General features: G+C 45.4%; 1 protein-coding gene across 2 annotated transcripts in view; it reads left to right on the top strand.

Annotated features, from left to right (window-relative positions):
• LOC144692193 (uncharacterized) overlaps positions 1–14,858 on the top strand; it is a 222,849-nt gene that overhangs the window by 178,181 nt on the left and 29,810 nt on the right. Inside the window, exons 4-5 of one of the 2 annotated variants that reach the window (XM_078560748.1) lie at positions 285–490; positions 5,068–5,807. In XM_078560748.1, coding sequence (XP_078416874.1) covers positions 285–490; positions 5,068–5,095 — 234 coding nt within the window. In that variant the 3' untranslated portion in view covers positions 5,096–5,807. Of the gene's footprint in view, positions 1–284; positions 491–5,067; positions 5,808–14,858 lie in introns of those variants that run through there. The other variant, XM_078560747.1, reaches the window with a different exon arrangement.

Raw genomic sequence — 14,858 nt, 5'->3', positions numbered from 1 at the left:
TATGGACTATTTATGTTCATAGCACCAAGCATATTAAGATATTTGTTTTCATATCATAATGTAATGCAGCACAGAAGGCAGCCATTCAGCCCACCGTACCAATGTTGGCTCTTTGACAGAACTGGTCCCAGTCTCCTTTCCTTTCCTTTCCTGATTGCCCTGCAAGTTTTTCTCCCACTTCAAGTATTCATCCAATTCCCTTTTGAAAGTCACTTTTGAAACTGCTTCCACTGCCCTTTGAGACATTGCTTTCCAATTCATAATAACTCTTTCTGTGTTCACAGTACCACCTGCAGACTGGCTCAGCATGGAAGCTTGTTGCCTGCCGTTGGCAGAATTGGTTGATTCTCGCTGTAATCCTGGGCCTAATGACCATTGTACCATTCACCGTGTACAGGATGATGACAGCCTTCCATGACCCACCACCTCATTCTGTGTTCAAAGCAGCATCTATTTGTTTCGGACTGTTATCAGAAACTTTCCTGATCAAGTAAGTAAGATTCAAGCAATGGCTTTTTTTTGTTGGTTGCAAATGAACTCTTTTTAGCCACTGAGTCCTGACACTCCAGTCAAGCTCTTTTCCTCATCGCTAAAGGTTTCAGGTATACATACTACATTGTTGATAAATAATAAGCTGCTCGATAAACTAATTTGCTAAGAGCTGCAGAGTGTGTTGAACATTACATATCCACACGTGCTTAATTTTCTACTTTCAGTAAGCATGTAATGAAATGTGCAATGAGAGATTAATCGCGCTGGGTTTTACACTAAAATGAATGTCGTGTGGTCACTATTGCTCACAATGTCATTGTAACAATGCACAAAGAGGTCACAAGTCTATATACAGTTCAATTGTCCTATTCTTTACTTGTAAATCAGCCGGAAACGGTATTAGTTGTTGAAGAGTTTTCATGTCTTTTAATTAAGGTGGGATTCTTTCTTATATAGTCGTAGCATGATTACTGTCAACAGAGTCGACTTAATGAAATTGTCGCATGAGGAGCAACTTTTGATATCAAAATGATACAGTGAATGCAACTCTCTAACAGTAATTTTTATTAACTCTCGCCACCTCAGCATTTTGGTTATTTAATACTTTTTTGATTAAGTGCTGCACATTATAACGATGCCTTAGAGGTACACAGAAACATTGTGCAATGATAAAACTGCCAACACACACATGACACAACGCATGACACAAGGTTGTCTCCTGAATTGCCCAAGTCAAAGGTGGATATTTAATACATATGCATCACTAGACATTAAAATAGCTGGATTTTCTCCATTATTTTGTCCTGGGATTATGGACAGAGGCCGTGTATGATCAACTGCAGTCCAAAAGAAGATGGCAGTAACGGGGATGCACTCCAATATGATATCCTACTGCTTTTCCTCAGAGAAATGCTCAAGATGAGCCACTTTGCAATAAAATGACAATGACATAAGTGAGTCACTTTCTGCAGTGACTGCTGTTACAATTTTGTGGAGATTGTGATTATATTGCCCATTTAGAAGGAGCTGTGAAACTTCCATCTGACTGGTTACACTGCAGGAGAGCTAAGGTGCAAAGGAAATACGAGCTTGTATATGAATAGATTAGACACAAAAAGGAAGAAAGTAGAAACTGACCTCTGTCAGATTGGTGTTTCTTTTTAACTGTGATCAGGACACCGCGCTAGTCACCACCCCCATCCCAAAGTATTCTAGTCTTGGAATAATCCCATGGCATTATCTAAGGAAGAGTAAGGGATTTTCCTGGTATTCTGGCCAACATTCCACCCTCAAACCAACATGATCATTCTATTGAACACTGCTGTATGCTAAACAGTCACTGCACTTCAAAATAATTTATTGCTTATAATGCACCCTGAGACATTTCACTGAGGTATGACTTTTTAAAAATTATATAAATGCACAGTGATTTTACATTTAGTTAAAACAATGCCATAATTGCTATTCAATGAAAGCATTTATGGCCCATCCCTAATTGCCCTTGAGAACTGAGTGGCTTGCTAGGCCATTTCAGAGGGTATTTAAGAGTCAAACACATTGCTATGGGTCTGCAGCCAGGTAAAGACAGTGGATTTCTTTCCCTAAAGGATATTAGTGAACCAGGTGGGTTTTTACAACAATTGACAATGGTTTCATGGTCACCATTAGACTTTTAATTCCAGATATTTTTATTGATTTCTAATTTCACCATCTGCCATGGTGGGATTTGAACCCAGGTCCCCAGAGCATTACCATGGGTATCTGGAGTACTGGTCCAGTGACAATACCACTACACCACTGCCTCCCCACATACAGCACAGAAACAGGCCATTCAGCCCAACAGATCCATGCTGGTGTTTATGCTCCAGAGAAGCCAAATCTTAAATTACAACAGAATAAACAAATAAAGGTCTCTCAATCTGTTGTCTTCAAATTGCATGGATATGAGGCTGAAGGGAGTGGTGTCTGAATTGATAAATGATATTAAAAGAAGGAGGCATAGTCAATAATTCTGAAGACCAAAGGAAGCTGCACATTAATAAGATGGTGCAATAGGCAAAAACATGCAGTTGGAATTCAGTGTCACTAAGTGTGCAATGGTACATTTTGATTAAATAAAATCATTGGGCTGGATTTCACGCCTCCCCGCCCCTCACCGCCACCCCTGGCAGCATATTTGAAGGCAGAGGGGCTCTTAAAATACAGTGTGTTGCCTTCCCACCCATCCCTGACCCATTTCCCACGTTATGGTGGGGGGGTTGGGGGGAAAGCATCACGTAAGCTACCCACCCTTTGGCCTATTGATGCCCTTAAGTTGTCAATTGATAGACACCTAAGTGCCTCATTCTGCCTCCGCTGCTATTTTACCCGTGCCAGGGGAAGGCCCAGGCCAAGCGAGTAGCCTGGCAGCTTTCACTGCATGGCTGGACACGGTCAGGAAGGGAGGGGGAAACTTCTTTTGGGGGGCCGCCGGTGCCAATCGGAGGCACCCTCCACAAGGTCATACGCTGAGCGTAATATGGCTGTGGGGCTGGCGGCTTGCTTGTGGGTGGTGTTTCGTTGTGTGATCGGGGTCCAGACACGGGTTTTGAGGGTTGTCTATTCTCCCAAAGAATGCTGCTTGAGTCTGCAGTTCAGACCATTACTCTTTATATACAGCAAATATTTACACATTTAGATCTCTACATGAGTTGGAGCTTCTCCTCCTTCCAAATCTCTCCTCCTTCTCTATCATGTGATCTGACATAATTATTACAACAGCATCATGTATGCTTCTGGTGTTAACCCTTTACTCTACATCTCCCCCAAAGTCTTTATCCCTATCATATTTACATCCTCCTACAGGTGGGCTGACATCTGACTTTTCAGACGAGGTGTTGTGGGGAGGTGGGGGGGGTGGTTTGTGGAATACAGCGCCCCATAAAATCCAGCCCATTATATTTTGAAAAGTGAATCATGTTAAAGAGCAGGGTCATTTGGGGGTTCAGGTTCACAAACATTAAAAGTAGCATCTTAAACGGATAAGACCATAAAAATGCTAATGAAATACTGGGTTTTATGCTGTGAGGCATCGAATATAACAGTTAAAACAATTAAAGTGTATTGGTAATCTATATGAAACCATCACCAGGCCACTGCTGGACTGCTGTATGAATTTGGACTGTGCACAATAAATATGGGTCTGAGACAATGGAGATGGTACATTGCAGGTCAATAGATGCTGCCTGTATGCGAAAAACAATTACAAAGGAAGGGTTTTCAACAGATTAACAAGTTAATTTGATAGAGATATTTTAAATTATGAAGAGATGGGACTGGATAGATAGAAGCAGGCTGTTTCCTGTTCTTGCGGGGTCTAGAATGAGGGAACATAAAATACAAGATGAAATGTGAGATTTAGTTCAGAGAACAGGAGAAACTCCTTTATACAGAAAGTTGTACGGCTTTGGAATGCATTTCTGGTATGAGCGAGGTGAAGCAGAGACCATGGGTGGAACTTTCTAAGTTGGCAAGGGCTTCAAATGGACAATAATGAATCGACTTGCCATTATATACCCTGTCCAATTTTATGTTAGTTTTGATTTCAGCAGAAAGGAAATTGGACAGGGTTTATAATGAGCTACCATTCTGCAACCCCCACCTCACATTTTAAGCACCCTGCTGAAGTTGAAAGTTGATATGTTAATACTGAATGATTGGTTTTGTTGGTGGTTGAAGGAAGGGGGTGGTGGATAAAGCAATATAGGAAAAAGAAAGCACATGGGATTAAGACTACAGCTCATGTGACAGGTAACTGCTTGGGCCAAAAGGTTTGATTCTCTCTGGTAATTTGTGTAATTCTATAATGGCAAGAAAACAAGTAATTATTATAGGTCTAAATATATTATACTACATTATCGGTCTGGAATGTCGTCTCTACACCTCTCCAGCTCATCTTCCTCCTTTAAGTCACTCCTTAAAATCCATCTCTTTGACCAAGCTTTTAATCTTTTGACCCAATATTTCCTTACATGGTTCGGTGTCATACTTCGTTTTATAATGCTCCTGTGAAGCACCTTGGGACGTTTCATTACATTGAAGGTGCTATATAAAACTAAGTTATACGTTGTTTTTGTTGTCTAACATTATTGGGAGAAAAATCAGATTATTTGTCAACTGTATACAGGACACTAGGTGCTGTGGCTACATTAACAGACTTGATCACAACCATGAGGGACCTTGTCACCTGAGTTCCCAAGATTGCCTTACAATCTGTTTTCCTGCTCTGTCCACCACCCATTTTTCTGTGTTTGCCATACGCACTTAAAAACGCCTGTTTCAGTAATGCAAAAATGCCACCAAAGGATTACAAACATGCACAAGTAGTGGGCAGGAAAAGATTAGCTGGCCCATAAAGCCTGCCCCACGTCTCATGATGGCTGGAGCATTATGACATGACACTAGCCTTTTTTAACCACAAATTACAATGCTAATGGAAGATGTATTAGCATCCCCATTTCCAGAATGACTGCTGCCTTCACCGATCATTCCTAAGGGATTATGGCAACATTTTGTGGTTTCATTCATTAAGACTAGGCACCTGAGAACAGCTATACAAAGGTAGAAAACTTGAAGACATCAGCAGCAGAGCTGTATGTGCTACTCACAGCCAAAGTGAAACAGAGACTGGATCACATGACACACTTCCCTTCTAGTGATGGCATGCTGCTATCCCTTAAAGCCATATTATGATAAGACAATGGTGTTGTGTGGGACAATGAACCCATCCTGGAAGGTGAACTACAGCTCCTATAATCCCACTGGTGCAGGCAACATTGATTTAAAATTCTTCTCCAGATGGTCTGAAATACTTGGCATTTATCCATTTATGCAGAGATTCTCTACCTAACAGAACTGTTGGTGTGCAGTGGTTAAAGAAGGTCGCTCACCACCACCTTCTCAATCAGGAATGAGCAATAAACACTGGTCTTGACAGTGACGCTCGGCATCCCATAAATGAATAAAAAGAAAGATTACTGAAATGAAGTTGTTTTTGTATTTGGTCATTCTGTTTTTAAAACATATTTGAAAATTATTTCAGTTCCAGCACTATAGGGTGTCTTGGAAAAGTATGTGAAGTGGACCATATGTGGAAGTTTAATGATGTAACCATCATGACACATGGCAAAATAGCTTCTGTTATGATCCCAGCTGATGTTACTACAAGACTAGTCAGATCTCAGGGTGGAACCTGGCTTGATAAATCCTAACTTTTATTTTTTGTTTAGAAACGTGGAGGGTGGCAGCTGAACAGAGTCACAGGGGTCTGCTGATGAACTTTTAACAAAAGAATAAAATATTTATTAAACAAGAAAAGATTAACTATATTACACTACTCCTTCACCCCCAACTATACCTTTACAGATATATACAAATTTGTAAAGATAACATAATTTACAAAGGGTGGAATTCTCCCATGCCTCCGCTTGTGGGGTCAGTGGTGGGTGGGAGGGGGAAAATTTGGCAGCAGGTCCAAAAATCGGTTTCACGACAGTGTCAAATTACAGCGGGGATTTTCAGATGCTACCTGCCATAGCCGATTGAGAGCCCCGCTGGAGGCCGGCGTGAAGCCAATTTGCATCCCGCTAACGGCATGCAAATGAAGGCCCGACCGGAATCACCCACCAACACCCAATTCTCCATTTCGATAGCGGGGAAACACTCCAGTCCAAAACACGTCTGGACTAGCATGACGTGCAAAAGTTGGGACTTATCTTTAGGGCCTTGATCGGCTCGTGGACATCTGAAGAGATGATGATGTTGGAGACCTACCACTGCTGGACCTGGAATAACATGTGCATTGCATGGTTGGTGGAGCCTCAACCACATGACTCCTCTGCGAAGCAGCTTTCAGAAGGTGGGAGGTAACCGTACAGCAACTTTGACTTAGCTGAGGCTTCGGACTTCGACATAGGCTTTAGCATTCTTCCAGGGACTTCAGCATTCCTCCAGGAACTGTGGCGTGGACTTCAGCATTCCTCCAGGCGAATGTGCTCCAAGGGAGGGGTCAGCGGAATCAATATTGGACTCCTGGGGAGCGAACTCAGGGTGGGCGTGGTAGGACAGGATGGTTAGGGTAACAGGAGGCAGAGGGAGCTGGTTGGGTGGGAGGGTGAGGGTTCGACAGTATCGATAGAAGGGGCGGTGAGGGTTGTTGGTGGGGACATGGAGGATCACACGGATACAGTGGGTGGGAAGGAGGAGGTCGGGGAGGTTAATGTGGAAGGGGTTGGGATTCTCGGGAAAGGAATGTGCACATTCACCTGGACATTCCGGAATGCGAAGGGTTCGGACTGGAAGGTGATGGTGGGGAGGTCGAAAGTTATGCCGGGGGTGGGGGGGGGTGGTCAGTCAATGGTTATGGGGAAGAAGATATGGGTTACTGGGGGAGGGAAAATGGTGGGGGAGCTCATGAAGAATGTCATGACTACCATGGTGGTCAAATCGAAATTGAGAGGAGCCTCGTGTTGAATGGGCACAGGTGCTACATGGGAGTACAGTCAGTGGGTGGGCGGAGATGCAGGTCATCTCAGCTGGACAGCTGAAAGGGAACCCCCAGCAGGCAGTATTAAAAATGTTCGGAACCAGTCAGATAAGTACGACGCGTGAAGGTTCCACATGCATGGAAGAGTGCTTGCACGAGGCTCCGAAAGGCTCTGCCCCATAAACAATTCTCCCTTCAGAATCACTCATGTTCCAGCCACATGCAGCTAAACTCCAAGTCAGGGAGGATGGGGAGCCTATATAATGACGCTGAAAGAAAACAGTAGACATTATGCAGTGAAACTGAATATATTTGCAGATTAATCAGTGACAATATTGTGTTCACCCACACAACCACTTGTGATCAAAATTTTGTGATTATTCTTGGCCTACCATTTCTTCTAGGTGCCGACTTAACATCTACAGCAGGTGTGGAGACAGCCTGTGGAGTTGTTTGCCCTGTTGCCTTTGATGACTTCGGCGGTTGTCCTCTGGAAAGCTGAGGCCTGGAGGGCCCTGGATTCCTTTGGCTGTCCTATGGGCCAGCTGTTTCCTCTGTGGTGAAAGTGAGAGTGAGGTTGAAAGGCAAGGGGATTCAGAGAGAGCAGGTATCCTCTGAGATTCCTGAGTGGATGGCCCAGGAGTGTCTATCTGCCGCTCCTCCTCCCTATGGGTGCCCGAGGGCCCTGGCCTGACTCCTTGAGGAGAAGGAGCACCTGGAAGGAGATCGAGGTGCCCCATTCCCCTCTCACATTGCCACTGCAGGAACTCCCCCATGGCTACCTAGATGGAATGCAGGTCTGCGCCATCTCCGGCAGAAACTGGCCATTCTGCTGGACCAGAGTTCCAATGACGTCCACCATCCTCCAATGGAGACCTCTAAGCACACACACGTGGGCACCGCTTCATCAGCGAGCAGGGGGATGGACTCCTCAGACTCGCATGCCACTCTGTTGAGGGTTTCCAACAGCTCTGCATGATGTTCCCTCACCTCTTGCTCACCACGATTTGGAAGGCCATTTTCAGAGGATCATTTGACTCGGACCTCACAGATGCCTCTTCCTCAACAGTCCTCCAAAAGCCCGGGAGCTTGGCTGAAGCTGTTTGCTCCTGCTGCGGACATGTATCTGTGAGATGACCACCAGATTGTGAGACCCTTCCTAAACTAGCACTAGTACCAACTGAGGTGTGTGTTCCTGAGCTGGTGGAGGGTGCAAGTGACTACTGTGACGCAACTACAGGTGTGGAGCTCTCCTCTTCTGCTCCCTCTTGGTTCATCTCTAGACTGGGGCTGGGTTTAAGGCCTGATGGGGAGGAATCCTCCTTGGGACTTGCTATCTTCCTAGAGGCGCCTGTAATTGAAAGAGGAGAGCACAAGTGACAGCATCAGCTGCCTCCAACATGGAGGCAAAATCAACACTCAAGTTTGCATTGAATGGTTGAATCCTTGCTAGGTGGACACCCAAGTCCGAGCTCCCCATTGCCAAGGCTCGGTCCTGCTCCACTCCTGTGAGCTCGGATGCCCTCTCCTCGAACTCTGAATGGCCTGAGAAACGGGTGCCCCCCTCCCGTCTTCTCATGCTCTCTTCGGTTGTGTTGGATGTTTTCCTGCTTAAAGAGAGCAGCACACTTGAGAGGAGTTGCATGGATTGGAGCAGTGGAAATTGGTTCATTTATCATACCTCCCCTTGTAAGATAGCCCACTTTTGTGGCAGGTCATCACTGGCAGAAAGGTTGTGGATCAGCTCCCTCCAGAGCACTGAGCACACCCACATACAAGGAGAAGGCTCAGACAGGCATGTGATTTGTGGCGGGTTGACGGTTCCCTCTGCGCCTTAGCTGATTCCCCCCTTCCACAGAAACCACCCCGCCACCCCACTTCCATGCAGTGTTCCATGTCTGCTGAAGGGTGAAGAAGGCACAGTGGGCAGCGTAGATGCACTGAAGTGGGGCTGCAAGACAGGACATGCCTTTCGACTGGGCCTTGGACCCTGACATATTGGAGTCTTCGTGGTACATGCGACCATCTGATGAGACTTACCCTGGCAGAACGAATAAGTTCATTAGTCCTCTTCCGGCACTATTTGGCTGACCTCTTGACCTGCATTGACATCATCGGCCACCTGCGCCCATGCAGCGTTGGTATCCCTGCTTGGCCTCTTCCTCCCATCAGGCGGGTAGCGTATATTCCTGCGCACCTTGACATGGCCCAGGAGGAATCACTAAGTTTCGGAACTGGCTGGTGGGTGACCTTGCAGACATCTCTGCTTTTGCTTTGACAGTGTGGATGTCCGGGCACCTTTTAAATATGGTGTCCAGATATGACGGCAAGGCGCGTGCCATCAAGCCTGCCCCACCACGGAAGATGGCGCAAAACCCCTGGATGCATACATCAGGGCTGCAAGATACCATGGGATTTCTCATTGGCCTCTGCAGCAGGAAACACTCCCCGTACCCGCCACAGTATTTAGTTCCGGAGAGGAGAATTCCACCCAAAACCTATCTTATACTCTAATGTTCACCATAAGTATACAGTTCATGTAAACTAATAGGTGAACTGTGGTCGGACACCACACTCCAAAACCAAGTTTCTACGGATTTCTCATCAACCCCCCAGACGCGTGTCACACCATGAGCCAACTAGTCTCACTGAAACCCTGTCTTTCTCCACGAGGGTTTCCAATCTCCACGCTCAAAGAACTTGCCTTGGAATTCTCTCCCAAACGATGCTTTCACTCGGACATCTTCAACAGAGATCCACCTCCAGGGTTTCAAGCTCTCCTTCCCCTGGATCTCTGCATGCATTCGACCTTCACCTTCCACACGCACTCTCGCAGATATTCAGCTGTGCCAACAGAACACCACCGCAACAAAAGCCAATAGTAAGGAGTCACCAACCTTCGGCTGTCTCCTCAGATCTTCTGGCTTCTCTCAAGCCCACTTTGCTTTAAGTTTGATCCCTGCAGCTCAGTCTTTTTAATTGGGAGTCTTTCCTCTACTCCTCACTTTTAACTTCACTTAACAGGGCCCTTATCAGATTCCTGCTCTTTTCCTTTCACTTGACTGTCTTCTTGGGACCTCGTTCAGTCCCACTCCCTTTATCTGGTGGGGGCTTTCTTCTTTGTTTTAGGACCCACTCCCAGTCTCTAGCTTCTTCTGGCACTTTCTTCCCAATAGCGTTTTCCTCTAGGTCACCTGGCCTTTCTCGCTCTGTGTTCACCTCCTTGTTTCCCTTCTCTGCAGGCGCAGGACTGGCTCCCAGACTGGGGCGGGGGTGGGGGGGAATAAACTTAAAAAAAAACAAGCTGTGCATGTGCGCAGAGCCGTTGACCGGCTGAACGGCGAGAAGACGGACCGAGTGCGCATGCGCGTCCATTCGCCGGCCGACGCAGGCGCAGAAAACCGTTAGAAACAGTCGAGAGAACACACTGCGCATGTGCGGGCCTTTTCAGGTCCGGCACATGCGCAGAGACAACGGAGGGGGCCCCCGGTCTTCGTTTTAAATCCTTTCTGGATTCGTCACGTTTCCAATTTGAAATTCTTAACTGAAATGTCCAAATCCTTATTATAGTTAGCATGGTTTGCTCTGTAACGTGTGACGTGATTAATGCAAAATCATGTAATGTGATGTCACCATTTTATTTACATTTCTGTGCAAAAAGTCATTTTCTTTCAGTATTTTCATTTTGTTATCAAAACTGGAGATTGCAAACTTGTTGAATTGGGTAGCACATGACACGAGTGCTGCACTTGAGTTGAATCTTGGGGCTGAACCCTCATCTCAAGGGGTGGGGGAAGCGGAGGGTCAGGGCTGTTTCTGGCTGCTGACCCTGGCCCTGGGGGCGGTGGCGCAGGAAACCATCAACCGTTGGGATCTTCAATGGGATGCCCCTGTAACTGGCCTAGAGACAGGTTCGAGGTTGTTATCCGTGTCCTCAAAGCCGGAGGGCCAATCAGAGGCCCTCCAGTTTGAGTGGAGCAGCAGGCTGTTAATGCAGTGGCGCCGCGACCTGCGGGTCCCCTGGGCCGCACGCAGCTCATCGGGGTTCCGCAAGACATTTATGTTGACCGCTTTCCACGTGCAGGGTTGCCAGATTCCGCTGGTTTCCATCCACGTAGTATTTTTCCTACCGGTATTACTAAAGTGATACACATGCAAAGGCAAGGGCGCGTGAAGTGAGGTGCGTGCTGATTGCACACAACACTGACTGTGAGAGCTGTGCACTCCCACTGTGTCCAATCATAGCGGCGCGGCGCTACAGTTCAATCGGCACAAATTCTTATTCATGGGGTCATGGTTAATGCACATGCGTGATTTCTTGCGGCTCACTGAGATGAAGGAGAGCTACTCATGCAATCTAGGCTAGTGAGCGGGCCACCCATCACTGCTGTAATGTACGGTAAGTAAGAGAGAGGGCACTTTAACATGGAGGCGCCCTATCTCAAAACATTTAAAATCTAAACTCAAAAAATAAATTCAGCAGCCTGGCCACCACTGTGAGGAGTTGGGGGGGAGCCCCTCTACAGAGCAGCCTGTGGCTGCTTCCACTCTCAGGCAGACATGGAGAGCTGGGACCTTGGAGGCCAACCGGAAAGTACCAGTTAGCCTCCTTTAATTGCCATCAATTAGGCTTTTAATGAACCTGATTGGCTCCCCACTGCATGTGGGTGGGTAGCCCTGTCAGATCCCATTCCCGCCTCCATAAAAATGACCCAGAGACAGGATAGGGCTAGGGAAATATGCCAGTGGGTGAAGCTACATTTAGCTGCCACCATCCTCCGATCCCATCCCTGATGGGGGCCAAAAATCCAACTGTTCTCAAAAACTCGGTGTGGAGGTTTGCACAATGGAAGGATGTGAAGGGAATTAAGGCAGCATGCAGAACTTACCATCCAGTTAGTTTCTATGTGCAGTAATATTGGGGGTCACAGGCCAGTGATGTTGAACTCCATCCTTGATTTTCTGAGCAGCCCATCCAAGTATGATGCACTGGCACCAATAACTCACAACCTTTACCCTTGGATTGATAGGGAGAGAGATTGAAAGGAGAAGATGAAAATACTCTGATACCGCAGTGCAGACTTTGTAAGATTTTCTACTCTTTAGTTTGGAATATAATGCTTCCATTCACTTGCATGTTGGCCAATCTAGTGTGGTTGCATGCTTTGGGCAAGAGGGAAGGAGATAGGGAAGAGAAGAGAAATTTGTCCCAGGCCTAACATCCTAAGGAAGTTCAAACCAACATAACTTACAGCAAAAAAAAAAGTCTGAGATGATAGCAAGTATACAAAAACCCTGCACTCCAAAGTGGTCCGTACCAGGATTTTGGTACACATTTGAGTTAGTACTCAGTGCAACAATGAGGGAGTGCTACATTGTCAGAAGTCAGAAGGAACTTTAAGCCAAGTGCTCGTCCACCCACATGTTCAGCTGAACATGAAAGACCCATGGCAATCTCTCCACCAGCACCTACTCCCTACAGCTGGGGATGCTGATCCAATTGAAATTTTCAAGACTGATAGTGATAGGTTTTTCTTGGGTAAGGGTATCAAAGGATATGATGGGTAAATGGAGTTCAGATCCAGATCTAACTGAATGACAGAACAGGCTCTCGGGGCTGAATGGCCCCTTCCTGGTGGATTCCCCTGGTGCCAGGCCTCTCAACTAGCAACAGGTTGGCTGCTCATTCATCCCATTGCCTATGGGATATTTGTACAAATTGGCTGCTGTGTTTGCCTACACAGCAACAGTGACTGCACTTCAAATGTAATTCATGTGAAACATTTTGATATGTTCCTCAGAGATTAATAAGTTATTATATGCATACACAATTTTTTGCAGGTAACATTGGGAACAGCATTAGCAAGCTAACATAGTCAATACACAAGCAAAACAGCTTGTGTATTGCATAAATTAGCAACAAACATTATGACACACAGCCCTACTTCATCCCCATGGTATTTACTGCAACTCTAAGCACTTTGCTGGCTTTGATCCTTGACGTAGTTGTAGGCAGAAATGAAGACATCAGACACAAGTCCATTGGAAGAGTTCATGTCCCATTCAGAATCCTTGTGGTATCTGGACATTTTCATTAACTTTACATTCTACACGTGGGGAGATACCTCCTTGCTGTTCCTTAAAATGTTCCTCAGTTCTTTTCTCCTTGTCCCATGCTGAATGGCCACTCACAGATACAGAAACTGAATGGACCTGATAAGTTGTTTGTGAAAGACGATTAAGGTTCTAACAGGGTAGGTGACTGTTATTCAATATATTAAAGTTTTCAAAGTGTAAAATGCCCTGATGTAGCAGGATTTAATACGAATGTTGGTTGGTTACTTTGCTGCTTCATTAGTAACGGATACTCAGGGGAAGCTGTGCTGGCATTTCCAGACTCTTCAGTTTCAGCTCTAATTTCTTGCCAATGAGGTATTTTTATACCACATAATAGTGTCGAGATTAGTGCCAAGCGAAAATGTCAAACCGACCTGCATTTGATCAATGCAATCAGGCCAGCTTTGGATTCTTTACAAGATGCCAGTTTTCTCTGTTTAGAAAGAAATTGAAACCTGAACTGACAAAATAAAAACATGGACTGGAGCCAAGCTATTGACGTTGGAGCTATAATGGTGCATCGTTGTCTTTGAGTTCAATGAGTTGGGGTCAATTCAAATTAAAACTGATCTCAAAATCCAAATGATCTGTTCTATATATGCAATAATACGACAAGGACTGAATCGTGGCGTTAGGAAACTATTCATATTCTGTGGGGTGAAAGGGCTATCCCATTCCACTCCCCACTGACGATAAGTTAATATCACAGAATCGCTATGATTGAGGTTTTAGGGTACGACACTGCCAATGTTACTCACTCGTGCCATAAAGGTGGCTGATGTTTAGGGCTGATAACTCTGTTCCGATGATTTTTCCAGAGCTTTGATCATGCGGCATTTGATCATGTGAGTATCCTACAACATTTAATCATGTGCTTTTGCATACAGTTTTGCATATGTTATTGCATTTATCCCATAAGAAGAGAGATGAAGGGGGAAAATTGATTAAAGGCATTAGTGTAAAAAAAACTCTGGGGGTCAGTTAGCTCATTTGGCTAGTTGGCTACAGTATGATGCAGAATGATGTCAATGGCATGGGTTGAATCCCTGTACTGGCTGTGGTAGTTCATGTAGACCTGCCTCCTTGCCTTGCCCCATGCTTGTGGAATGGTGTCCCTCAAGCTTTATATAAAACCAATTGGAGAGAGATGCCTGTGGTCCTTTGTGCAGAGTTTATGTGTTCCTTTTTATTTCCCATGATCAATACATTTTTATGTAAGGGGTCTCAGTTTTCTTACCCTCAGAGTGATTGCCCCAATTAAATGATTCCAACAGCGAGCTTTTGGTGAGTTTTAAAATAACAAAGGTTATTTGTTATTGCACACTTACCCCAATGTTTAAAACATTACATCTCACTCACTCTCTCACACACGCTCTCACACACACAAAGATTAGATACAGATTAAGGTAAAACAGTACGGTTACAACTTAAAATTATCTCAGTCTCTTTTGTAGCAGACCTGTAATATCTTAGATGAGCGAATGCTTTAGCTGAGGTGAAGGTCCTGTGAAACAGAGGATTCTCAGTAAGCTGCAAGGCTTCTTGTAGTTGTGTTTCCAGCAGGTTGGTTCTCAGGTGAACTCAAAGTTGCAGCAGGCTGGGGAGAGTCCTCCTTCCACTTTCAAGGTATTGCTGTTTATTACCTTGGCTGCTTGGATGACTTGTAGTGGGTTTGATGGTTTTTGGTGGAATTCTGTTTCTAGAACAGCTTCTGCTGTTCTTAACA

Source organism: Cetorhinus maximus, chromosome 17, assembly GCF_964194155.1.
Source record: "Cetorhinus maximus chromosome 17, sCetMax3.hap1.1, whole genome shotgun sequence".
In the NCBI taxonomy this organism is placed as follows: domain Eukaryota; kingdom Metazoa; phylum Chordata; class Chondrichthyes; order Lamniformes; family Cetorhinidae; genus Cetorhinus; species Cetorhinus maximus.
This window is presented reverse-complemented; position numbering and strand designations above follow the sequence as displayed.